This window comes from Zosterops lateralis, assembly GCF_965231275.1.
Source record: "Zosterops lateralis genome assembly, chromosome: 1".
In the NCBI taxonomy this organism is placed as follows: domain Eukaryota; kingdom Metazoa; phylum Chordata; class Aves; order Passeriformes; family Zosteropidae; genus Zosterops; species Zosterops lateralis.
The window spans coordinates 79,067,334-79,094,226 of NC_139762.1; the positions used below are offsets into that span (position 1 = coordinate 79,067,334).

The following is a 26,893-nucleotide window of genomic DNA, read 5'->3' on the forward strand; positions in this document are numbered from 1 at the left end:
CTTTATTTCGCTGTAGGTGCCGTAAGCTCCCTCGTGCTGTAAAGGAATGGCAGTCTTTTCTTGACCTAAAGAAGACCATAGAAGACTTCAGTGAATGTTGCCCATTGCTTGAGAGCATGTCAAGTAAAGCAATGATGCCTCGACACTGGAAGAAGATTACAGATCTCACTGAACACAGATTTGATGTGGAGAGTGAAACATTCAAACTGAGGAATATAATGGAAGCTCCGCTATTAAGATATAAAGAGGAAATAGAGGTATTGTGACAAAAGAAATATGGATACATGAAACTAGCAATCTGCTTGTATAGGAGTAACAGTAGTAAGAAGGAAATCAAAATATTTCTGTAGAAAGAATCGAGAAATGGACTATCACTTCAGGTTTTTGTATAGAATAATGACACAAATATATTTTGGTGTTAACTTCTTTTTTTAAAAATCATGCCATTTGGCCCAGGAGTTAATTTATGAGTTAATTTGTTTTGTGACATTAAACATATGAACAGTAATCACCACGTTATTATTTTAGTCTCCCCCAGAGCTGATTAAATTGTAATGTGGTATAGAGATTATTACCAATGGTGTTTCTATATCTATAGACCTTTCCACTAAATAGTTGCTTGTGAGCTTAGTGTTAAAGAAAATAAGAGCTAGATTTGTATACCAGACACTTGAAGGATTCATAGCTTTTTTTGACTTCCTGTTTATTTAAAAGGATATCTGCATAAGTGCTGTGAAGGAGAGAGACATTGAGCAGAAGTTAAAACAAGTGATAGCTGAATGGGATAACAAGATGTTTATCTTTGCAAACTTTAAAACTCGTGGGGAACTTCTTTTAAGAGGTGACAGCACGTCAGAAACAATTGCTAGCCTGGAAGACAGCTTGATGGTTCTTGGTTCTCTCATGAGTAACAGGTAACAGGAAAGGGAGGGAGGGAATGAGGGAAGAGATAAAAATATTAGCAAAAGACTTTATTTTAGTGAACAAATCTATCACGGACAGGAAGGTAAATAAACATCTAGATAAAACCTAAGAGCTTGCTTGTCCTTGAACTGTTCATGGGCTAGTTCTTGTACCTAGTGTATCCTCCCAGTAAGATCTTTCAAAAACATGTACCTGCAGCTCAGATTTCCTGAATAAACAACTGGAAAGATTCCATCAATGCAAGATAGTGGGGACATAAGAGAGAACACTGCCTGGCTATGACAGGCTTGTGCCAAAGGTAGTGAAAATACCAGTTAAAGTGAGCTTCAGTTTGTCTGGTTTCACATGCCAAAAGACACAGAGAAAATAAGGAACACAGAACATGATCATCAGACAGATGCTTTAAAGAAGGAGAGTTCAGGAATTCTGTGAATTTACAGCTTTCGAGATGTTGAGTAGTCCCTTTACCTTAGAGTGAAATTGAAGCCTTGCTGCCCTCCTAGTTCTGTTGGATCAGAGCCATGCTATGCACCTTGTGTACACATCAGCAAGTTGGAGATGATTTGATTTAGAGCTCGCACTAGCTGAATTAAGTTTTTTATACTTCCCCTTGAAAAATTTTGAACATAAGAACTAGTCCTCATCCTGTGACTTATATGTTGCTTTTTGAGAGTCTTGTTTTCTTCTTGAAATAAAGAAATGCCCCTCTCTCTCTTTTTTTTTTTCTTTCTTTTTTTTCTTTTATTTTTTATTGTAGATATAATGCACCATTCAAGACACAGATTCAGAAATGGGTGCACTATCTTTCCAACACAACGGATATTATTGAGAACTGGCTGACTGTGCAGAACTTGTGGATTTATTTAGAAGCTGTTTTTGTTGGTGGTGATATAGCAAGGCAGCTTCCAAAGGTTTCTAGACATGCCTCTTTCAGTTTGCTTATCAACATTTTAAGAATAAAACTTAACTGTGATGTCATAATTGATGCAATAACATAAACTTAAGTTCTTTTAATATTTAAAAAAACTGGTCTTGCTAGGAAATTAGGCAAGCAGCATCAATGGAATGCATGGTGTGAGAAAGAATAATAAAATCATGTGACTGGTCTTTTGATTTCTAGATTGTAAAGCTATTAACTAATATGTATTTAAACATTGTGCCTAGTAGCAGCTTTGTCTAGTAGTACGTACCACTAGCATAGTAGTACATAGGAATCCTTACTTAAACTTTTCTACATGGTTTTCAATAAAAATGAACTTTAGTTTTAGAAAAAAATCTTCGTATTTGAAGCTTCAATTCAAGTATAATGAGTTTTCTGACTTTTTCTCTAGAAATGTAAGAGAAAGTACATAGCAGGCTTGACAGCCAAGTATAAAATAAGCTCTATTATGTAAGCAGAAAGAATTATGTCTAAGCTGAAAAATTTCTAGAAGACATGTGATTACTAGTGAAAAGATTGCTGTTGAGATTACTGGGTGCTGGTTCTGGAAACAGATGCCTTTTCCCTCTTCTCTCTTCCTTCCTCCATTTCTTCCACTCCGCATTCACTGTCATGTTTCAACAGGAAGCAAAGCGTTTCTCTAACATTGATAAATCCTGGGTAAAGATCATGACCCGAGCTCATGAAACACCCAATGTTGTTCAGTGCTGTGTTGGAGACGAAATAATGGGACAATTATTGCCACATTTACTGGAACAGCTTGAAATCTGTCAGAAATCACTCACAGGGTAAGATTGCTATGAGACCACATTCTTGGCCAGATGGTTGTGCATTGTGTAACTAGTGAAAGAGCAATTGCTCATGTACTATCCCATGAACTTTGAAAAGGTTGTGTTCTTATTCTACTATGAATTCAGTTGAACTGATCAAACAAGTTAGCAGTGAACAACACCTTCAAAGAAATTTCTACCAACTCATGGATAAGTATTTGATTTGTGGCTAAGGTGTCACTCACGTCTATCTCTGTTGAATGCAAAGCTGGTTTCAGTTTCAAGTTCGAGTTTCAATTAAAACTGGTTTGAGTTTCAATCCAGAAGGCAGTCTAGATTTCTGTGTCCCTTTCACACTTTTCACAGATCTGGAAGACATTCAGCTTGAGAGATGTAAATAGCAAGTAAAAAGTTAATGTAAAAATATTTTATTTCAGTTTTGTGTCTTTTCTTTTTATTGGTGTTTAGATTATAGCAAATAATCAAAGTTTTCCATTAAATGATTTCTGATACAAATAGAGTAGCTTTAAAGCAGATACTTAACATGAATGCATGGTGGATAAAAATTGTCATTGCTACAGCCGAAAATTATTTAAGAAATTGTGAGGATACCACTTTTAAAGAGGAAGAGATGTATAAATGAACCCAAATCACTCACCATCTATCCCTTCCCGGCTTTAAAAATGCAGGTACCTGGAGAAAAAGCGCCTGCTATTTCCACGATTCTTCTTCGTGTCAGATCCTGCTCTCTTAGAAATCCTTGGCCAGGCATCCAACTCTCACAATATACAGGCACATCTACTGAATGTATTTGACAACATTAAAACCGTCAGGTTCCATGAAAAGGTAGGTACTACCCACATCTCAGTGTTACATTCCTTCACACTGACAATGTGTGATACTTGCTAAATTAGAGAGCTACTTGGTTGCATAAGGCATTCTACTGTTTTACCTTTTTCACCAACTATTTGATGCTGAGTAGGCTTTCTTCATTTAAGATTTGTTTCATATGCTCATTTATGATGTAGTAAAACTCCATGTAGAATAGCAAAATAAAAATTAGCACCAGTGCTTAATTTCAGAAAAATTCACCCATGGACTGAATTTTTTTCTGTGGCTCCCTCTCAAATAAGCTTTTGAGTCCTTATGAGCTTATTTGTATCTTTACATTGCCTGTATTTGTATTTTTCCATTCATGTTTTGATTATAAGGAAAAGTGTATCTACTGTTTCTCCTCTTTCTAAGCTGTCCTTACTATGCCTTCAGACATAGTGTTTGAAGAACACTTTTCTTATACCTTTTACAAGAACAGATAGCAACATTTTTTCCTTATGTATCCATTTTCTTAGAAATTACCTCCCCATGCTTTTTAAATTCCTTCAATTGTCCATGTTTGTTAACTTTTCTGTTTTCCTTATTCTTGCTTCTAAGGCTGAAAATTTTGTTAGGCTGTTAACCCACCAGTAATGGGGAGAAGGTTTCCTTTATTGTGACTGGAAAGTGGATCTTGTCACAGAATTAAAGAATGGGTCAGGTTGGAAGGAACCACATCTGGTCCAACATCTCTGCTCAAGCAGGGTCATCTTAGAACACATGGCACATGATTGCCATTGAAACTTTAGTGAGATTCAGGAATTGTCAATATATTAGGGTTTTTCATGACAGTGTTTTGTTTAAAGCCTTTTTGCATAGCAAAGTAATGATTTAATAGTCATTACTTTTCATTGAACATGTGGATATAATTTATTTGTTACTTAAATCATTGTAATGGAGTGATTGCAGAAAAATACGAATTATTGTAAAAATAAATGACGTCTATAAACACAAGATATTTTTGCTTTTATTAGATATATGATCGTATATTGTCAATTAGTTCACGAGAGGGTGAGACTGTAGAGCTGACTAGACCTGTAATGGCTGAAGGTAATGTGGAAGTTTGGCTCAGCTCTCTGTTGAAGGAATCCCAGCTATCACTGCATCAAGTTATTCGCCAGGCAGCTATGGACATCCATGAAGCAAGTTTCCAGATTACTGAATTTCTTTCTACTTATCCAGCCCAGGTAATATCATTGTTAAATGAGTGAAGAATTGTTCACAGATCTGTATCAAGTTCTTTCCTTGTCTTTGCATTCAAAGCTTCAGCCACCGTTAAATACAAAACTAGCTTTAATTTTTTTTTTTAATTGTCTCAGTGTTTTAAGTTTCAGCTTCACATAGCTGAAAACAAAAGAAGGTAACTTACCCTAAAGCTCCTGTTTAAAAAATATGCTGAAAGCAATAAATTAATGCAATGATGTTAGCACTATTTTTTTATAAGCTTAATAATTGACTACTGGAGGAAAAGCAGTAAAATTTTGAGTTTGTATAATAAGGATAATGCTATGTATTGCAAAAGATTTGAAACTGAGGGTAGTGTTCAGGGAAAATTACTTTTGAGTAGAAACTTTATTTGTGATCAGGAATGTTGTTGGAGATGGAATAAAGGCTTTTAGAAGAAAAAGAAATATTATAAAATATAATATTATAAAGAAAAATATTTCAAATTGAAGTAATAATTATTCAATGGTTAGTTATTATTTATATAAAGTAGATTTGTTGCATATAGTATTTTTAGATACACTCTAAATTATATTGAGCAGTTGTATAAGCAGTGCAGTGTAGGCAGTATCTACAAGACTGAAGTTCATGCCTTTATGAATGCAGCTGGGACACAAAAGCCATGACCTCTGTACGAATGCATGGAAAGTAATTTTATACATATAGTAGGAGAACCATTTCTTTAGTTCATTCTCTGTCTGTGAATGTAGATTTTAGGTGAAAGAAAAAAGATTATGAAGCATTTACTTCTATGTTTCCTAAGGTCGGGTTATTGGGAATCCAAATGATTTGGACAAGAGACTCAGAAGAAGCTTTGGCTCTTGCCAAGCAGGATAAAAAAGTTATGCGCAAGACAAACCAGTTTTTCCTGGATCTTCTGAACATGTTGATAGATATGACAACAAAAGACCTCAGTCCAGTTGAACGAGTTAAATATGAGACATTAATCACTATTCATGTACATCAGAGGGACATTTTTGATGGTCTTGTAAGTCTTAAAAAATTAACAATGAATTTTGAGGGGTTTTCCACATAAAACAATATGAAATGATGAGAAAGTATTATGATGCCTATGAACTCTTGCCTTATAAGATAAAGATTTAATTTTATGACTGTAATGATTATGTATCCTGGAATATTATAAAAATGCTGATATTGTTTCAACCATGTTTTCTTAGTTTCCTTTTAAGTAATTCAGTGGGTTTTTCACTCCCCAAGCAGTAGCACAATTTTGCAATGTTTCATGTTGGTTCACTAAGTTAAATGCCTCTGTTGTGTGATCAGTTAGGGACTTCTTTTTCTTCACACATTTTGTTGCAAGTAATTGTCCTTTTTCTGGACTGCATTATGGATTTCCACAAGTAAATAAAATGAATATAGAGTTATAGTACAGGAAAAATTTGAAGCTGGTTGAAGCTGATATCCTCTCTGTTCTAGTTTCAATAGCATATCTAATTATTAGGGATTTCTTTATTCACTTTACACCTTCTCATGCTGACACAGGATGCTAAAATAAGGAAAATGAAAGCATTTAGCTTAATCAAACTTCTAGCTCGCCTACCCTTTTACCTGTGGGAAGTCCTGGACCTCATTCTGAAATTAGGCTGGCCAAGAAAAGAATTATTGAGTTTTGGACCATTATTGATAGGAAGACATTTATCTTTTCATAGTAGAATCATTTGTTTCTAGTTATAATCATTTTACATAAAATGTAATTTTTAGATACAAACTGACTTTTTTAAAATCCCATTTTAGTGTTCAGTAGAGGGACTGTGACTTATTTCAGCTCCGTTGAATTCCTTAGATTGTATCAGCACCATGACACTGCTTTGAAATATCTTTTTCCCAATACGCATGTGGTTTCATAAAATTCTTACAGCAGTTTCTAAAATCAAATATCACATTATGTACTTCTGATGTAAAACTAAAGTGGTAGAGAGGACTAAAAGGAATGGCAATTTTAAGGTTAAACTGAAATGACTCTTGTTTGAGGCTTATGGACTGTCCATTTGTATTTAGAATTTTGACACATTAGTCTGAAGCCTGAAGTTCTACTAAGTATCTGATTAAGCAACAATACATTTGCAATTTTTGTGTAAAACATCCAGAAAGATTCTCCATGATTCTTTTGTTACTAGCTTTATGCCTTTCATTATGTTTGCAGTGCTGCCTTTGCATCTGCTACTCAGACACCATAATATAAATGTGAAAGTAAGTGTTAACCATGAATGCCACAGCTTTGTCTTCCCTCTCTTCTTAGTGCTGCATGCACATCAAGAGCCCTATGGACTTTGAGTGGCTGAAACAATGTAGATTTTATTTTAATGAAGACTCTGATAAAATGGTGATTAAGATCACTGATGTGAGCTTCACATACCAGAATGAATTCTTGGGCTGTACTGACAGGCTTGTCATAACACCTCTTACAGACAGGTGAAAAAGACTAATTTTATTCCTTTATTCTTTGCTGCCAAACCTTGGCTTTTACAAGAGCAATTTAGTCATTCCTGTTGGATGCAACGTTCATCTCTGCAGAGTTTATTCTTCACAGTCTTGTCAAAGTCAGTAATTTCATATAGAATCCTTCAATATTTTTGTTTCTGTGCCCTATAATGTGAATAATTTCTGACTTATTTTCTGCTGCCCACTTGCATTGCTCCCCACATACATGATATATCTGACCTTCATACTTATGTATGTGAAGCCAGAATACCTGAGGATCTGATAAACCCAGCAGATAAAATATGTAGACATACACGACAAAAGTAGGTATTTACAGACAAGCTCATGAAAAGAGTTAAGGGAGAACAGACAGGAAAAAAAATTCAACTGCAGTAGTATGGAGATCTTTGATTTAAAGGATGTTGAAAGAATTGCAGTCCTATTAACAGAGAGATCTACCTGTCTTAACTCAAATAGCACAAAGAATGCTTATCATTGGCAAAATGAGGACATTGTTTGTTTGCTTTTTTAAAAAAAATTATTCTATACAAAAATATTCTAGAGCTACTCCTGACATATAATTATTAGCTGGTGTTTTGCTGCATTATGCATAGATGTTTCATTTATGAAAATGGGATGCATTGTGTGATCAAATTTTAAAGATGGATGAGAAAGGAAAGGTTAGATGCCTTTCATTATTGTACTCCACAGTATAATGTATTTAAAAATTTCTCCAGATAAAATAACCCAGTATCCAAGTTATTCAAACTAAGATTAGGGAGCATCTCTGTATCTGCTTTCTTCCCTTCTTGTGATCTTTCAGATCTTGCTGATAATTGAGGACTATCTATTCTTTCATTTTGTGTGATAAAATGAACCTTAATATTCCCTGTATCAGAGACTGAGAGAAGGGGTTTTGTTCTTACTGATCCAAATTGTAATTAGTGGAATATAATTTCAGCACTTCCCTTTTCCCTTTAAATCACATCTTGTGTAAGTTCCTCTATACTCTACAGACACTATACAGAAATCTGTCTGCTGCAACCTGTTTGATTGTTGCCTTTTAGATGTTACATCACTTTGGCTCAAGCTTTGGGCATGAACATGGGTGGAGCACCTGTGGGACCTGCAGGAACCGGAAAAACTGAAACTGTGAAAGATATGGGAAGGTGCCTTGGAAAATATGTAGTGGTCTTCAACTGTTCAGACCAGATGGATTTCCGAGGACTTGGGAGGATCTTCAAAGGTAAGATGTGGACCCAAAAAGTAAGCTGTTGGCCAAACAGTCAATTGTTTTCTGGGGTGCACAAAGCACAGTATAACTAACTGGGCAGGGAAAGTGATTGTTCTACAGTTCTCAGCTTTGGAGCAGCCTCATCTCCAGTACTCTTTGCAGTTCTGGAGTGTACAATACAACAGCACAAAAAATACTGGAATGTATCCAAATGACAGCAAAAAAGATGATGAAAGAGCTAGAGGACATGACTTAAGAGGGGCAGCTGAATATACTATGTTTGTTTTGCTTTGAGAGAGAGAGACTGAGGGTTTCCCTCATCGCTGTTTATAACTTCCTCATGAGAGGGAATGGAAATGCAGGTGCTGATCTCTCTGGTGAACTGATCTCTCTGCTGATCTGGTGTCTGATAATAGGACATGGGGGATGGCTTGAAGCTGCATTGGGTGAAATTCAAGCTAGGTATTCACTGAGAGTGTGGTCAAGATCTGGAACAAACCCTCCAAGGAATTCATTGGGGTCTCAAGGCTGTTAGTGTCCTAATAGTGCTTAGACGACTATCTTATATATATGGTTTAACTTTTAGATATATCTTTGTGGAGACAGGAGTTCTGCTTCTTCAAGAGTCCTTTATAAGTCAGTCCTTTATATTCTGAGATTATATGATTTTATGAACTATGTGAAAGTTTCAAATGATAAGAGGACATCTCTGTGTAACAAGGTTGATGCATAACCATTGGATGGTTTCAGCCTTTTAATAAAAGCAAATAATTAATATCTTGTTATGAGTATAAAATACAGTTGCAACACTGTCTTCAAGAAATAGAAATGTCTGAAAACAGGACACAGTTTCTGAAAGGATAGATAAAGTCACTTAAAATGACCTAATGTCACAAGATCTGCCTCTATGAAGAGAAAATGCTGTGAAACTTATTGCTGAACTGGTGGGACATGCTGAATTTTGATTTCAGTATTTAGTTTCATTCAAATATTGAAGTTTCTATCAGTAGAAGGAAATGCGTGGGTAGTGGTATATATGAGCAAAGCAATTGGCAGAGCTCACGAAAATTAGGTGCAGATGACATTTTTAGGCATCTGAAATTAAAACCTGTCAGTCATGGCAGATGTCAAATTAGAGATCAAATGGAGGTTCTTGACTATTGTATTGTTCTAAGTGACTACGTCTATGATTTTGCTTTGTTTTCCCCAAAAATTCCAATGAAAAATGCAATTCTGGCATGGACTTACCTCCAGCTTCTTTAACAGTGAACGCAACTCTATTGTTAATTTTAATATGTGAAATAACCTATTGACAACCTGTCACATTTTCATAGAATTACTGCAGGTTTTTTTCTTGGAGAATAAAGAGGGACAGAAAAACATTCAAGATATAAGAAATGGAGAAGAAATCAAAGAACTTAGTTTCCTAGAAAATCTGAGGAACTTTGGGAACTTGTATATTCTTACTTGAAAAGGAATTAAAATTCTCTTTGTTCTTTTCCCAACCCTATAAAATAAACACATTTTTCTCCCCTTGAGGTAGATTTACCTAATTTTTGGCTTGTGACTTGCACCAAAAAAAGGGTTAAAAACAAAATGGTCATATACTTAGTTGCTTTTCTCTTTGAAGGTCTTGCTCAGTCTGGTTCCTGGGGTTGCTTTGATGAATTCAATCGTATTGATTTACCAGTGCTATCAGTAGCTGCACAGCAAATAGCAATTGTGCTGACATGTAAGAAGAAACGTAAAAAAAGGTTTATTTTTACTGATGGAGACAATGTAGAAATGAATCCAGAATTTGGCATCTTTCTTACCATGGTAAGTATTCAGAAAGTTTCTAATACACCAGTGATGATTGTACAATAATTGAGTCTAACTTGGTATGTTAAGTGTACTTGCTAGCTCTTATGTCATTCAGTTCCTAGAACTCTGATAGTTTGAGAACATTGAGCATTGTTGTAAACACAGTTTACAGAGTCTCGTTTCAATGATATCAAGCACATGCAACTAACAAGTGCAGGCAGCACCATAAATACAAGTTATCTCAATTTCAGATTGCTTCTACATGCAAAACTCCAGCTCCCAAAGTATGCTATTTGCTACAATTACAGAAAAATTTCCATAGAGATATAGGTAGGAGTAGCCAGTAAAAATAGGACCTACAAGACAAATTCAGATTTGAAATGCTTAGGTGGAACATTTTCCATATCTCATGGATATAAAAGAAGCAAACAATCTGTGGAGATATGGTGGTAAGTCTGCATGGCAATTAATTTTGACATGTGACTTAAAGCCAGCAATTTTTTTTTACCTACCAAGTTGGCCCACTCCTTTGCTGATTCTTCTGTTTGTGCAAGGTACACTCAACTCCAACACCTGTTTTTCCTCTCCAGAATCCAGGATATGCTGGACGGCAAGAACTTCCTGAAAACTTGAAGATTAATTTTCGTTCAGTGGCTATGATGGTTCCTGATCGTCAAATCATAATTCGTGTTAAATTGGCCAGTTGTGGTTTCATCGCTAATGTTGTGTTGGCAAGGAAATTCTTTGCACTGTACAAGCTGTGTGAAGAACAACTGTCAAAGCAGGTGATTATATTCATATGATACAACCTGATTATTTTAGGAAAAACTATCTATGAAGTCACAAAATATTCATGTGAAGAGTAAGGAAAGGTTCATGTTCACTAAGTAAGCTAAGAGACACTTGCAGTTTAGTAATGCAGCCCTGCAATGTCCTGAAATATTAATTCCTGCTGCAGGTTGTTGATGCAAGGATGGGGCTTTCATTCAGAACTCTGCCTATTATTAAGATTTAGCTTTAATGAATGGTGATGGCTGAGACAAATAAAGGCTATATTGTAGCCTTTGTTGGTCTTACAGAGTGGGTCGAGAAGCCTTTGATTTGTGCTGCCTGTGCTTGTACAGATGTTTCTCTGTTTCCAAGGGCCACAGAGAATTCAAAATAAAACTGATAAAGTATTTCTCAATAGTCCTTAGGAGCCCTGTCTTGATTCAATGACTTATGATTGCATTTTTTTTTTCTGTCACATTTAGATTTTAATAGATGGTAGCAGATTTGGAAAGTGAAGTCGCCCATAGTCACACAGCCAAAGAGTAGTGGATGGATGTTTGGAGGCATTTGAAACACACGTACCACTTCTCCTACACATCCATCCCTGTCTTAAATAGTAAATAAGAGCTGTTTCATTCCTATTAACTTGGGAATATTTTCCCAAACTTCACATATCTTCTAGGTGCATTATGATTTTGGTTTGCGGAATATATTGTCTGTGCTGCGTACACTGGGAGCAGCAAAAAGAGCAAATCCCACAGATACTGAATCTACCATTGTCATGCGTGTGCTGAGAGATATGAACCTGTCTAAACTAGTAAGTTCTGAGGGCCTGATAAATAATTTAAACTGCACTTTGGAGCTACGTGATCACTAGAAGATTGTATGTGACCTTTACACTGAAGCTAGCTTGGAATATTTCTCGGAGTGGAAGATTTTGACTGGAATAGAGAAATTTCTTGTAGTACCCTGTGTGGGGCTGAGGAGGGAGTGAGCTGTCTGTTGCTTGAATACCTACACAGGTTGAATTTTGAATAGTTCAGTTTTTTTTTTTTTTTTTCCATATTTTCCCTGCTACATTTAGAAGTAAGTGACAAAATAGATGTCTATGCAGTAACTTCTTTAGAAACTTTGTGCTTAAGTATTTAGTCACTCCTTTGAAAGAATCTGTTATTCATAGTAAAGAGTACCATCACACTGTCTAGATAGCTAACAAGCCTCTTCTCTTGCTATGGTACATAATTTTTTTTCACCAAATAAAATAGACAAATGATTTTCTAAATGTTATTGCTAAAATCTATAAGAAATTCAGTCTTCATGTTAATGGGTTTTTTTACTAATAGAAGCATCATATGATGTTTTTCTGCTGAGTCCTTCTAATGTTTAGTGCCTAGAGGATTATTAAAGATGGTTCCTTATGTTCTCAAGCATTTCTTTAAGTCTTGAGAACTCAGGGATTGTTCTTTTTAAAGCTGATAAAAAAAATAGAACAGGTTTTAATCTGTGTGCATTTTTGTTTTCCCTGATTTTCACTAGATTGATGAGGATGAACCCTTATTTCTGAGTCTAATTGAAGATCTGTTTCCAGATATCCAGCTTGATAAAGCAGGCTATCCTGAACTTGAAGCAGCCATTGACAAACAGGTGATGTTTCTTGTGATCTGTAGTGCTGTGGCATAACTGTAATGTTTTCTTAGGTGTCATGTGACACCTAAGATAATAATTGTTGTGCAGTCTATCCAGCTGGCAATATTATATTTTACTATTTAGAGGAGACATAAGTTTTTCCATAAGTCTGTACCACTGTAATATGGATATTAAGCTTATTCTTCAAGAGGTCACTGAATTGTGTCCTGTGGTTTTCTTGAGTTGTGGTTAATGAGGTCCAGTTTGAAAAATGCATGTATATATAAACTTGTCTTATGTGACCCAGGATTTAATATTTGTCTCAAGTCTTGACAATTAGAACATTAATTTGAAAAAAAGATTTTCTTAAAATTACATCTCGTATTTCCCATTAGGTGTTTGTAATACTTCAGTAGGGCCAACTTAAGAATATAATGTATATATATAGTAGATATATTGTAGATGTATCTAATAGATTATAATGTACATAGAGGCTGGTCTACCTTATTTTTATGAATACATATTTCAATACCAAATATATCTTCTTTATCCAACAGGTTTTTTTTAGTATACACAAAGCCTTTACAAAGAGTGTAGTAATCTGCTGATGATATATCTATCTCTATCTGTATCTAAGGGCAACAAAATATATTTTTGCTCTAAAATAATAGTAATTTGGTTTTCTGTCCCTGTCTCATAGGTGGAGGAATCTGGTCTTGTTTGTCATCCTCCTTGGAAACTAAAAGTTTTCCAGCTTTTTGAGACCCAGAAAGTAAGGCATGGATTGATGACTCTAGGACCTAGTGGTGCAGGAAAAACTACTTGCATCCACACCTTAATGAAAGCAATGACAGGTATGGTACTACTTATATTGTAAACTGTTACTGAGCTGTTACACTGTAAACTTTAAACCCCATCGTTTCTTCTCAGAAAACCTCAATTGCTTCACTGCGAGAATATATTCGTGTAAGAGAGAGTTTGTATGTTGAGATATTAATTATTCTAGTAGCCTAAAAATATCTGAAATTCAAAGCCTTTTTAATGTTCTTTTTGCCGTATTATCATACTTTTATCAGAAGTTCTTATTCTAGATGGGTTAAGAAAGAGGAACACAGTCTGGGTAGGCAGCTCAGACAAGTGATTAAAGCATCTCCTGGATTTTGCTGAGGTAATGCTGAAACCTTTTGTTAATCATAAGTATTTAGGTCTTTTTGAACACAATGCACAAGACAGTGTCTTTGAAATATAAAATAATTGGTTTTATAACCATAAATTCCTGGTTTAGACAGTGACAAAGTCTTCATGGGTATTAATTTTGTGTACTGGCTGGAGGTTTGAAGACTGTGTGTGGTTTTTTTGTCCTCTGTATTTCTAAACAAAAATATTAGTTGAAGAATGTCTGCTTGATCTTATTAAAATAAAAGGTCATATCTTGGGGAGAAAAACATCTCTTTTGAGGTAAGCTTGTGTTACCCCATTTCACAAATTGCTTATATGATTTTCCAGAAGTGAATAATTTCTGTAAAAATAGTTCAGCAAGTCTCTCATACACACAGCAATGCACTGTGCTTAAGAAACACTTGAAGCTCTACATTGCAGTGAAAATGACTGTTTCATTTAGGAAAAAAAGCAGAAAGAACAAAGTTGCATTGCACTGTTTTCCTATCTTTTTTTTTTCTAGCACTGAGATGTGAACTACTACCAAGATAAAGCCATTTCATTGTGTTTTACAAACCTGATCTTCTCACACAACCTCATGAAATGTTTAACTACATGATCTGTCAGGCTTCTATCTTACGTGTTAGTGAAATCTGATTATAATTAAGTTGTTTTAAAATAAGTAATTTTTTAAGGTCTTTCTTTGAACATCTTACTACTGGCTCCTGGTTACGTTTCAGTATTGGGTTTTTAAAAAGATGTCTGACATAGTAGTTTTTAAGCTGTTGCTAATGAGACCAAAAAAAAAAGGCCATATGATCATGGTATGGCTAGATAGAATTTATTTGTTTAAGAGAATTTGCAAGAATATGCCAATATTGTGTACTTTACCTATTCTAAGATGTATGCAAGTGCACGGAAGGGCAAAATAATCAATCATCTGTCTGGTATTTATTAATTGGGTTTTAAAAATGCACATCCAAACCAAATGTTTTATAGCTCTACTGTTTGATAAACCTTCAAAATATTAAACTAAACCTTGAATAAATTTCATCTTGCTGCTTTTCTGTTCCAAATGAAGTTATGAAATGTGTATTGAATATTCAAAAGTTTCAGAATTTCATTCTATTTTCTTTGATGTCTCCAATTAATGAATTTTGTATAGCAAGAGAAGTTTTTCAAGTAAATACACATATTCTTATAATTATGAATGCATATTAAAGCATACATTTGGGTGTAATGAGTTTGAATTTGTCAAAGTTCTCTTGCTGCTGAAAAGAAATGTAAAAACTAACTGGTGGTCTGCCTTCATAGATTGTGGACAGCCACATCGTGAAATGAGAATGAATCCTAAAGCTATAACTGCTCCACAAATGTTTGGACGCCTTGATGTGGCGACAAATGATTGGACAGATGGAATATTTTCAGCGCTCTGGAGAAAAACTTTAAGAGCAAAGAAAGGTATGGCAGTGGGTTGACCTTGACCGCACTCCAGATGCCTACCAAATTGCACTACCAGTCCTTTGCCCAGCTGGGCAGGGAAGAGAAAATAAATGGAAAACAACTTGTTGGTTGAGATTAGGCAGTTTACTAAAGTAAAAACAAAAATTTGCATGAGCACAAGCAAAGAGAAAAAAAAGGTTTGTTCTCTACTTCCCATCCGCAAGCGATGTTCAGCCACTTCCCAGGAAGCAAGGCGTCAATGCACGTAGAGGTTGCTCTGGAAAGCAAACACTGTAAATAATAGATGTCCCACCCTCCTCCTTTCCTTAGCAGATGTCATATGGCATGGAATATGCCTTTGGCTAATTTGGGTCAGCTAGCCTGGTTGTGTTCCCTCCCAGGATCTTTCCCAGCCCCTTGATGTGGGGAGTGCTGAGAGACAGCACTGATGCTGTGCCCGTGCTGCTCAGCAGTACCCAAAACTCTGGTGTGTTGTCAACACCTTTCCAGCCACCAATGCAGGGCACAGCACTGTGAGGGCTGCTATTGGGAAAGGAGCTTCAGCTCAGCCAGACCTAATACAGGTATAATAAAAAAACCTTCCATTCAAAATAAAACAAGAAAAAACCTCAAGCTTCAGAAAAACTTCATAAAGCACATTAGCAGATTTTTTCTTACATGGAACCATTGGGAAATTGCTGGAAGAACTTCTGGGCCTTTCACAGTCTCTATTCTAAGTACTTTGTGTTCAAACAGTGTAACAAATACTACTTCACTGCCTTTACTGAATTCTCTCTTTTGTGTATTAGGCCCTCATATGGAAGGAAAGTGGAAGGTAAAAGTCAGTTGCCCCAGTAGCAGTATCCTATAAAAATTTTTGGTGCTGTCAGGATTTCTAGCTGTTCTCCAGCTGCCATATTAAAAGGAAATAAATCTCATCAGTTGTGTCATACCAGCTAGCTCTGCGCATATCACAGTCCATCTCAAATGGCACTAGATAATTCTATTTAGGCAGTTTTATTATATTAGGCAGATAATTCTATAAGGCAATTTTTGCTTAAAATTATGCCGACATATATTCTTAGACTGCTATATTAACTAAAGGAGTGGCCTTGATAGTTTGATGGTAGATGGTTTCTTCCTTTTTTTTGTCTGAAAATTAGTATGCAATCTTATGATTATGTGTTAAAAAAAACCATGAAAGAAAATCCTAACACTTGTTCCACTATTTTCGTACAAAAATTATTAGTCTCTGGAAATACAGATACTTTCAAAATAGAAAATGCTTTTCAATTTAATTTTGGTAGGCTTGTTTCAAATCTAGAAATGTCACACCTTGAGAATGTAGCAGAGCATTAATTATTGATTTTTTAATCTTTTCCTTCAAGATGAAATATACATTAGCACACTCATATGACTTCCTCAGATTTACTCTGTAAGTGTTCTGTAATATCTCTTTATGTGTCAGGCTCCAGACCATCTCATGCTTGAGATGCCTACACTGTAGCTATAAAACCCCTCCACATATAAAAAGTTTATCATCTGTTTCACATCTCCTTGGTTCAAGGCTAGCAAAGCTCCAAGCCACCTAGGCCTTTGTGATAAGCACCGACTCTGAAGGCAGCTGGACTGTCTCTGGCTAAAGAGCTGTCTAGTAATGCACAGTGGGGCTGTCTGCTCCCTAAGGGGAGAGTAGCCAAGAAGCCAAGGTGGGATGTCTTTCCAGTCAGGATCTGTTCCTCAGCACCCAAGTGAGGCAAGCAGAACAGACCAGACCCTCCTAGGAAACAGAGGCAGGCTTTAAAATACCTTTCTGTTAGTAAATGGAGAGCAATGCAAAAACTTTAAAGGCAGCTGGATCAAGCTTAGGGACAGAGCAAATGAGAGGAATCTTCCCCTAATGGATTTCTTTTACTTATGACAGTGTGCATGCTATTTAAAAGTGATTTTTCAAGTGTTCCTTTTCACTTATTTTTTCTGCATTTATATAACTCATTGGAAACAAATGAATGGTGTTTAAATTTAAATATATCTGTAGTTTTTATCTTTATCTTCTTTTATGTAACTTGAAATAAACGTAATTTATTACTGTCTTGAAGATTGGATCTTTAAAACTCTTTCAGAGTTTTAAAAACTGGTGACTTATGCTGATGGCACTTTATATACTGAAGAATGGATAACTATTATCGATAGGTGACAAATTGAAGTACCCAAATGGGATTGAGTGATGGAAATGGTAATTGTATTAAAAACTGAGATTGTAGCTGTGTGCATGAATTCAGAATTAGTTAAAAATTTGTTTACAGGCATAAGAAATTGGTCTTTGAAAGAAACTAGTGCTTCATACATAGGCCTTTTTATCTGTTATGTTGGATTATATAGGTGACCATATCTGGATAGTTCTTGATGGCCCAGTTGATGCTATTTGGATTGAGAACCTTAATTCTGTCCTGGATGACAACAGAACTTTAACACTAGCAAATGGTGATCGGATACCTATGGCACCAAATTGCAAAATAGTCTTTGAACCTCATAATATTGATAATGCTTCTCCAGCAACAGTTTCAAGAAATGGGATGGTGTTCATGAGTTCATCAGTTCTCACCTGGAGTCCTATCCTTGAGGTACAACAGCTAAGTGTCTGTATATGTATTGAGAGTTTTACTGGTTACGTCTTCAACACTTCACTCTTGTTACTTTAGGACTTATTTTTGTGCCTTTTGCTATGAAATCCCTTTTATTCTGTATGAACTTCTAGGTAAGTACTTAAAATAGCAATATTTCTGATAGTTTATACAAGAGTGAGTAATTTTTAAAGGAATATAGTTAATGCATTATGCTTTTAAAAACATGACTGTTTTTCTGTAATTAAAAGTATTTTATGCAATTGAAGGACATCTCAGTTTTTAAAGCACTAACTACCTGGTAGCCCATAGAGCAGCTTCAGACCAAGGAGGAAAAAAGAGTAAAGTTGATTCAGAGAACTTGAAATCCTTAAGAAAATATAAATTCTCTTGATATTTCTTAAAATCTATTGCAGCTGGGATTTAGGACCAGAAATAAATTCAATGCATCAAAGCATCAAAGCATGTAATTTTTAAATTGATGTTGTTACTTTGTTGTCTGTTAACATTCCTAGAAGCAAAGTATCTGAAGAACCAGGCAGTAGTTAGTGTCTCTCTGGCATGGAATGAATAATTGAGAAAAACAGAACATGTTTCAGGTGTGTTTTAGAGTCAAAATCCAGCATATAACATATTGAAATACCAAAGTGATTTATAAAGTCCTTTTTTTTAATGTGTCATCTTTTGTCGTCCAAAACCCAGTAAAAATAAATCCTAATCCTGACAGAATGCTAGTAACAATATAGTGAATGACAAATTCTGAGACTTGAGCATATTATTTTTTCATGCAGCAAAAGTCTTGGTAAAGATGAAATATGAGAGTTCCCAAGAATCTACCTAACATTCCATAGTAATATATTTCAGCTTTATTAAAGCTTTCAACATTTAATTCCAGTTTTTTTTTCTTTTAAGAAAACAATAGAGAATAGCAGTTAAAAATTGAACTCAATAGCAGTTAAAAAAAAGTTGGTTTCCCATTTTTTTGCCCCTAAACCCTATGTTGTCTTAGAAATTTATCAGTGAAGTACACTGCTCAGGATTAACACTTAAAAAAATTAATTTTTTTCTCTGGATCTCTTCTTGTCTAGGCCATCTTGTTGAGAATGTTTGGTTATCATTATTTTGATTCGATAAAACATGGACTGTCTCTCGAATATCAAAAATGAAAACTTTCTCCTGTGTGCCTAAGATACTGATTGTTGTGACCATACAGATAATTACTTAATTACTTCCACCTGAAACCCAAGTTATATTTTTTTTTTATATTTCAGTATTATCCCAAATTTAATTCCTTTATATGGGCTTTAAAATTTAATTTTAATATAGGAATTATTTCCTGTTTATGGAATTGGAATGCCATCCAGGTTTATTTCTCCCCTTGTTTTTCAAGCTCAAAGAACAAAACTTAATCAGCTACTGTGAGATAAAAGACTAAATTTTACTGTCCTCTTTCCTAGAATGTATCACATGAACAAGTTTTTTAAAATATTTTTTTAAGATTAATGTTTCACAGTCTCATTCAGTCATTTCATGTTCCAAATCACATAGGATACCAGTGGAAAATAAAAAATAGTCCTCATCTAGTTAGTCTTGCTTAACTTGTCCTATGAAAATACGATTGTCCTCACATTAATTTTCAAATGTCAGCCTTTTGTAGTGATTACTCTGTTTTAGTCTCAGCTTTCTTATTTGTTTAACCCATAATGGTTCTCATGCTTGTAAGTTTTATGTAACTTACTTGTTTATAACCAGATTCCTCGTCCCTAAATCCCTGATTTGTCTGACAACAGAGGAGAATTGGCTTCTGGCACTGCCTAAAACAACTGTCCTTAGCAAGTTACAGGTTTCAGCCCAGACAGAAATCAAAAGAGACAGTATGCTGTAGTCCAAGCACTCAGTGCCAGGCAGTTCCTGGTGCCTCTCTTTGGGACTGGAGACAGTGGAAACCCTCTGGGAAAAGTGAAGCCAGGAAATGTGTTTTGGTGAACAGAAATTACCAAGGTGAGGAAGGCTGTAAACTTGTAATTTCTGGCATCAGACACAAGGTTTCTTTTCCACCTGTGGATCTAAAGTGGCAGGTCAGATATAATGCCCTGGAAAGAGGTGAGGAGCAGCAAGACCCACGAGGGAGGGCATCAGAATCCTGCTTAGCCTTAACCCGTCAGGAGGAAAAGGAGTGGGGTTGACACCAGATATTCCTTCCTGTGTTGGAAGCACCCTGTCCTGATGACTTGTTGCAAACTTGGAGGTTTGTTCCTTCTGAAGAACTAAGGGTTGCTGCAGAGGGCTGATACTATATTTTTCTAGTAGTGTCTGTAGCTTGGAACTGTCTGTTCAGTCACAGCTCTCTACAATACTTGAGAATCATTGCAAATTCATTGAGTTCCTTTGCCAAGTCCAAAATATTTGTAGTCTTATTGTAAAAAAAATGTTTAACAAGTTTCCTAAAAAATTGGCTGGTAAAACTTCAGTTTTACCAATGCAAATACATGCAGTCAACACAAGTGCCTAATGTATGTTACTGCCAAGCTTTACTTATTTTTTAATTTCTTTTTAAAATAATATGGATATTTGGGAAGTGTAAGTTATGCATCTAGGACAGTGGCTCCCCTGAGATTCCACCTGTGTTGTGCCTTTCTGTGCTTACAACACTTTATAGGGCCTACTGGTGTTAGGTTCTCACAGCTCTGCCTCCTTGCATTTCTTAGTTTGCAGACAACCACTTCTTGGATGTTCAAATTGTGCTAAAGATTCAGCTGCAAAGGCAGCAGAAAGAAAAGCATTTTATTTTGCATTATCACTCATGATTTACCTTCTCACTTTAAAGTGAGATGCAGGCTAAACTTAGTTGTCTTGAAATGTTATATGAAACTAGTTTTCCTTAATCCATAACCTTATGGTTTTAGTATATTTTGGTGATAGAAACAGACTGAAGAAAATAAACCTTTTTTATTTTTTAATTTTGGATTACATAAACCAAATTATGTTAATTTCACCATGAAGTACCCTTTCCAACTTCCCTCTTCCTTTCCTTTCCCTCTTGGAAAAATAGGCTATGAAATTATAGCCTATAGTTATTTATCATTTGATCCAATCGCATTTATTTAGTTTTTTGTTTAGTCTTACATCGCAAATAAAATATCTTGATGGTTTTTTCAGTATACTTCCCTTTAAATCTATTTCATAATGCAATATACTGCATGTTCCAAAAGGTCAGGGTATATGTTAACCTTGCTAATTCTTATATGCTGAATGAAACTGTATTTGTTGATATTTCAGAAGATCTTTTAAAAATATTTAAAGAAAAAATAGGGATAACTTAGGAAGTTGTTGTATATGTTTGTGCTTTTAAATCCTTACCATTTGCAAACAACTAAATATAGCTGCCTACTGGGATGCGTTATTATGACATGCAACTTCCAAGTTCAGTGAAATAGTTCTCAAACTTTTCATGTTGCTTCAATGTGCTTCTGAAGCAGATTTTGCAAAGTGAATTTGATTACTCATCAACCTCCTCCAAAGCAAAAGAATATCAGGTTTTCTACTTACCCCTAATATTTTTTGAGCAATCAGTGAATTTTTGGATACCTGTTTTAAGTACTTCTGCCTTTAATTTTTATCACTTTGTTTTCCACTTACCCAATTCTAAAAAGCTTTTCCTTATATATACTTATCTGTAATTAGTCCCAAAGGTTACTTATTTGGGAAGTAAAAGCAGAATTTCAAAATATTATGAAGGTAGTAGAAAGAATCATAGAAGCACAATATATTGAGCTTGGAAGAGATAATGTTGTTGAATACAGCATTAGTCAAGTCAACCTAGAGGAAGTTGCTAAGTTCTGTGTCCTGTTCACTTTTGAGATGGAGACTCCAGGACCTCACTGAGAAGCCTGTTCTAGTTTTAACTGCTGTAACAAGAGAAAAACATCCTATGTTTAAAGCAAATTTATTTTATTTCAATTTGTTCATTTTTTTTTCTTTGAGTTTTGGAGAAGAATCTGCCTGTGTTTTTGCTGGTGATTGTATTTTATGTAGGAAATAAATGTATGGGATGTAAATGAGAAGTATTCTGCCCTGTAGATGAGAGAAAACTTCAAGGTAACTCCAAGAATCATGTTATTGCTTTGAATTAAGGGCATCAAAGAATGAATCCTATTCTATGATCTTAAGAAATTGGTAGTTTTGCTTAGGTTTTGTTTATCCATCATTACAGATACCGTGATACACAATAAGAACACTACACACACCAGCAGATCTCCCCCCTGATACCCTGGTTTTTTTGTACATCTGCCAGATCTTTCAGGTTATCCTCCATCCCTGTTATAAACAACAAGTAGACTAAATCAAATTTGTTTTTGCTATGCATAGTACGATTTCTTTGCAGAGTTTTTGGATACCTCCCACATCTATTGTGATTAAAAAATATTTGAAAATAATTATTTTTGTGCTGTTGAACACAGTTTTTTCTTTTCAGTTCTCTTCATCTTTAATAACCAATAGGAATTATGCATACTTGGGTAAAATTTGACCTGTTAATTAAACCCTGCCCAATGGACAGGGAAACTTAACTGCACCCTCTCTGCCCATTCTGCCCCCCAAGAAATCAAAATTCCTGAACCTTTTGAATTACTGTCCTTGAATTTACTGAGATTTGCATTGTGAACTAAATTTGTTTTATTGACATGCTTTCCAACAGGGATTTTTGAAAAAATGTTCTTTCCAAGAGGCTGAAATTCTACGTCAGCTGTATTCTTCATCATTCCCAGACTTGTACCGCTTCAGCATTCAGTCTCTGCATTGCAAGACTGAGATGTTGGAAGCCTTTGTGATTGTGCAGAGCATTAATATGCTGCAGGGCCTTATCCCACCTAAGGTAGGTAGTGTGAATGCTTTTACATATACTTAACATATCTGAGATAATTTTAAGTAGCGAAGTTTTGTAAAGAGGGATTCTTTGATGACTCAGAATGTCAATGGAGATGCAGGTTAGTTAGGAATACTTTCTATTTCTTTAGAAAGTAATAGCTGGGATGTGACCTCTCTCGCAATCTCCCATTTGGATTTGATGTTAAGCACTGGTTTACGTTAAACACATGGAGTGTGCATTGGCAGTTTTTCTTTTATTTTTGGGTGATTTGTTATCGGTTTGTATTGATTCTGTCTGATCATTGAAGACAGCTCTAAATTTATATATGACTGAAAACTTCTAACCTCATATTACTAATGATTATCAAGTAGAGTTTTTAGGCTGTTGAAAATTAAAACCTAACTCAATTCTTCAGGAGCAAGGTGGAGAACTGACTCCAAAATACTTGGAAAGGCTGTACATCTTCTCTCTCATGTGGAGTGTAGGAGCATTGCTAGAGCTGGAGGACAGATGCAAAATGGAACACTGGCTTCGAAACCATGAAACAGCAAAGCTTGATCTTCCCTGTATCCCAGAAGGCAGTGAAGATACAATGTTTGATTATTACGTGGCATCTGATGGTTAGTAACTCAGAAGGGTGATATGGGATAAAATTTCAAAGTTATTTTTAAATTGTGCCTTTTTTGGAGAATTAATTCAGAAGTATTTTGGACTTACCTTCTTTTTTGTCCCTTAGCAAGTGGTGTTTTTTTTTTTTTTTTTTTTTTTTTTTTTTTTTTTTTTTTTTTGTTTTTTTTTTTTTTTTTTAATGGCTATACTGTACTGGTGGCATCATGTTTAGCTTTTTCCCTGTTTCCAGTGAGAAGTCAGAATGTGGATATATTGCTAAAAATGCTGCATGGACTTTGTGGTGGTGAATTGTCAAGTGGACATGAACAGAAAATCCTTGTCTATGTCATAATTTTTGTAGGAAAGAGGAGTAAGCCTCTTAGACTCAACTTGAGGGATTCTATGATTATATGATTCTGTAAATTTTGGTCTGAAGATGCAGAGAGGGATTGCTGTACATGAGACAGAAGCACAGACAGATGAGTGAACTGAATGGAAAATAAAGGAAGATGCCTTGTATTTCTAAAACATTGACTTAATTTCTTTCTCATTAGGTACATGGATGCACTGGAATACACAAGTTGGGGAGTATGTATATCCCAGTAGTGGTACACCAGAGTACAGCTCAATTCTTGTGCCTAATGTTGACAATGTGAGGATGGATTTCCTTATTGAAACCATAGCAAAACAGGGCAAGGTACTTTTTCTATATTTCATATCAGAGCACTGCCAATAGTACACATGATAAAAGTTTTGGATTAGCAATGGAATATTATGGTATTGAAAAGGATGAACTTTTTTTTTTTTTCATAAGATGGTGTTTCCAGAAGCTACTTTCATGCAAATATGCTTGAACTCTTGAATAGTCACTGCTTCCAGACTTTTTTGTCTTCCCCTTACCCCTTCATTCTGTAGTGGAAATAACTGTAATTACAGCTGAGATCATGTCAGAATGGAACTAATATTTTCAGGTACAGGTCAGGAGGCTCATATCTGACTCTGCTGATTGAACTCTGCCAGCTTAGGGCAGTTACAGAATTTATGTAGCTTTAGGTTATGAAACCTTATGCTTCACCAAAGCTGTGGCACATAAGCAATTGAAAATTTACAGATACTGAGTCCCTGGGTGATTAAACCCTTTTTCAAATAATTAACTCATTTCCTTGTTAGTTTGATTGTGCTGGTTGACATGACCATTAACTGCAAATATTTTTAACTTCTGAGGCGTGGAAAAATCTATGAGGCATTAAATATTTTACTTCTACATGTCTCTTGTTAAGAGTTCACTTTACATAACTTTTCTAGTTTCTTTTCTGTTTAAAAGCTAAATGGGACTGTTGAGCCTTTGTCAAGACACACAGCTCTTGCGTTTCATCTTATTTCGATGTTGTCTTTGTCTAGGCTGTCCTACTAATTGGTGAGCAGGGAACTGCAAAGACTGTTATAATCAAAGGTTTTATGTCAAAATATAACTCTGAAAGGCACATGACTAAGAGTTTGAATTTTTCATCTGCAACGACCCCATTAATTTTTCAGGTATAGTAGTGATTAATCTTCTCATACAAGATGGTTGGATTCACAGAATGTTCTGATAATTTGCCAGGAGGATGCTTCTGAATGTGATTCTGAGCAATGAAAAAACACCTGTTTAAATGGTCCAAGTGTTCTAATGCAAGATTTAAGACTTCTGTAAAAAAATTGTTCCTTTCAACTTTTTCAGTAGCTACTGAAGTGTTCTTGGACCTCTACAATACCATGTCTATTATTTTCATCATATGATGTTTTTGTGTCAAATACATCAATTCTCACTAACTGGGAAGAGCTGTTGGATTTCACTAAACACATGGGTAAAATAAGTGCTACCCACAACAATCTGTCATTAAAAGTGTGCTGTCTGCAATTTAAGTTTCAGTCATTCCAGTTACTTATTAAAAAAGTAACACATGCAGTGCAGCTACTCTACATGCAATTATGAATGCTTAAATCCCGAACTGTACTGCCTGTCCAAATTTCTACTGCCTGTCCAAATTTCTACTAATTTGAATTATTTCAAGTGTCTTTATCCTGCTGGCAATATATTTGGGGAATATTTTTAATGCAGTCTGGTATGCCAGGCCAATGCTGTCTATAAGCTTGATGAATCACCTATCATCTGCCTGTATAGCATAATAGAAACTACCAAGTTATATAATACACAAACCTGTAATTTTGGTCTGAATTTCCTTCAGATTATTTTCTTCTGCTTATTTGGCTATAAACAAAAAGTAACACATTTTTATAAAATAAATGTAGATTTAATTGGTGATAGGTGAGAGTCTGAGGATCAGGACATCTGAAATAGATATGCAAGACTAAGTCAATTCTCTGTTAACAATCTAGATCAAAACATTCTGTTACCATGTGTGCTTTAAAATTACTCTAGCTTCTTAAAATCTTGGTCTGACTGATGCCAGTTGTTTAAGAAGACAAGAGCGTAGGCATAGTGGAAGAATGAAAATATTTAGGTTTGTACTGCAGAATAATTATGTATGGTTAATTGAACTTTTATTTAGAATAGAGTAAATAGAAATTGGACCTTAAGAAGAACAGAGAAGTGGAAAGATCGTGAGAAGAACAGTAGTGGCAAGTCTGCCATTAGGCAAAATTATCTCATCCAGTATATTTATATACGTGAGTTAATTATCAATTTATGCTTTTATGAAGTACATTGATACCTGCTGGAAAGGAGTTTCAGAATTACATCTTCAATTTAATCTTTATTCCTAGAAATCATCAATTTTACTGATAAATGAATAAGATGAAACAAACTTTGAAACCTGTTCAGCTTTATGAAGCTGTTAGGCATGGTTGTCTACTGTAGACACCAGCCTAGAGCTGCATAGCTTTGGATTTCAGACATTCTAGTTGAACTAGAGGAGTTACCTCCAGCAAATGCCTTGTCTAAACCTCACTTAGTAAAATTCTATGTAGCAGAACCATCAGTATGTTTAAGTGATTGAATCGTGTATGAAATTAAGTGCTCTTTATAACTATGCGGCTAATTGCTTTTCAACAGCGTACAATAGAGAGTTACGTGGATAAGCGCATGGGCACAACTTACGGTCCACCTGCAGGCAAAAAGATGACAGTCTTCATTGATGATGTGAACATGCCCATAATCAATGAGTGGGGAGATCAGGTTAGTTTGTGAAAGAAGAAAAGAGAAGACAAAAGGTTTTCTTTGTTTTCATGCTACACTGTAAAATTGACTTCTCAATCATTCAGAATAGGGTAAATTTGATATGTAGTACTTTAATTTTAAGCAGTCTTTTAAAAGAACCCATCTACATTAATTTGTCAGGAATTAATTGAAAATAAATATGCTGACTGCAAAGAAGCAGTTTGAGTGGCCTTTAGGACCTGTATATAATTTCAATAAACACTCATAATTAGAAATAAGAAGTCTTTGGCACACAAATTTTGATAGCAAATTGACATTGTGGGCAATAATTAAAATAGTTTGAAACCTGAGAGGTAAGAAGTGTCTTCTCTGCTTTAGAAAAAATGAAATGAATCTTTATGATTATTGACAAAGTTGTTCTGAAG

General features: G+C 35.2%; 1 protein-coding gene across 1 annotated transcript in view; it reads left to right on the forward strand.

Moving 5' to 3' along the window:
* The window catches only part of DNAH5 (dynein axonemal heavy chain 5), a gene marked incomplete at both ends in the record, with an annotated part of 118,624 nt that overhangs the window by 44,209 nt on the left and 47,522 nt on the right, over positions 1 to 26,893 (forward strand). The window contains 21 exons of the mRNA XM_083870670.1: positions 17 to 257; positions 715 to 914; positions 1,682 to 1,835; positions 2,489 to 2,652; positions 3,324 to 3,480; positions 4,482 to 4,694; positions 5,495 to 5,719; positions 6,992 to 7,164; positions 8,241 to 8,419; positions 10,038 to 10,225; positions 10,801 to 10,995; positions 11,664 to 11,798; positions 12,518 to 12,625; positions 13,308 to 13,461; positions 15,080 to 15,226; positions 17,591 to 17,832; positions 22,529 to 22,705; positions 23,115 to 23,319; positions 23,863 to 24,005; positions 24,710 to 24,844; positions 26,364 to 26,486. Coding sequence (XP_083726796.1) covers positions 17 to 257; positions 715 to 914; positions 1,682 to 1,835; positions 2,489 to 2,652; positions 3,324 to 3,480; positions 4,482 to 4,694; positions 5,495 to 5,719; positions 6,992 to 7,164; positions 8,241 to 8,419; positions 10,038 to 10,225; positions 10,801 to 10,995; positions 11,664 to 11,798; positions 12,518 to 12,625; positions 13,308 to 13,461; positions 15,080 to 15,226; positions 17,591 to 17,832; positions 22,529 to 22,705; positions 23,115 to 23,319; positions 23,863 to 24,005; positions 24,710 to 24,844; positions 26,364 to 26,486 — 3,658 coding nt within the window. The remainder of the gene's footprint in view (positions 1 to 16; positions 258 to 714; positions 915 to 1,681; positions 1,836 to 2,488; positions 2,653 to 3,323; positions 3,481 to 4,481; positions 4,695 to 5,494; positions 5,720 to 6,991; positions 7,165 to 8,240; positions 8,420 to 10,037; positions 10,226 to 10,800; positions 10,996 to 11,663; positions 11,799 to 12,517; positions 12,626 to 13,307; positions 13,462 to 15,079; positions 15,227 to 17,590; positions 17,833 to 22,528; positions 22,706 to 23,114; positions 23,320 to 23,862; positions 24,006 to 24,709; positions 24,845 to 26,363; positions 26,487 to 26,893) is intronic.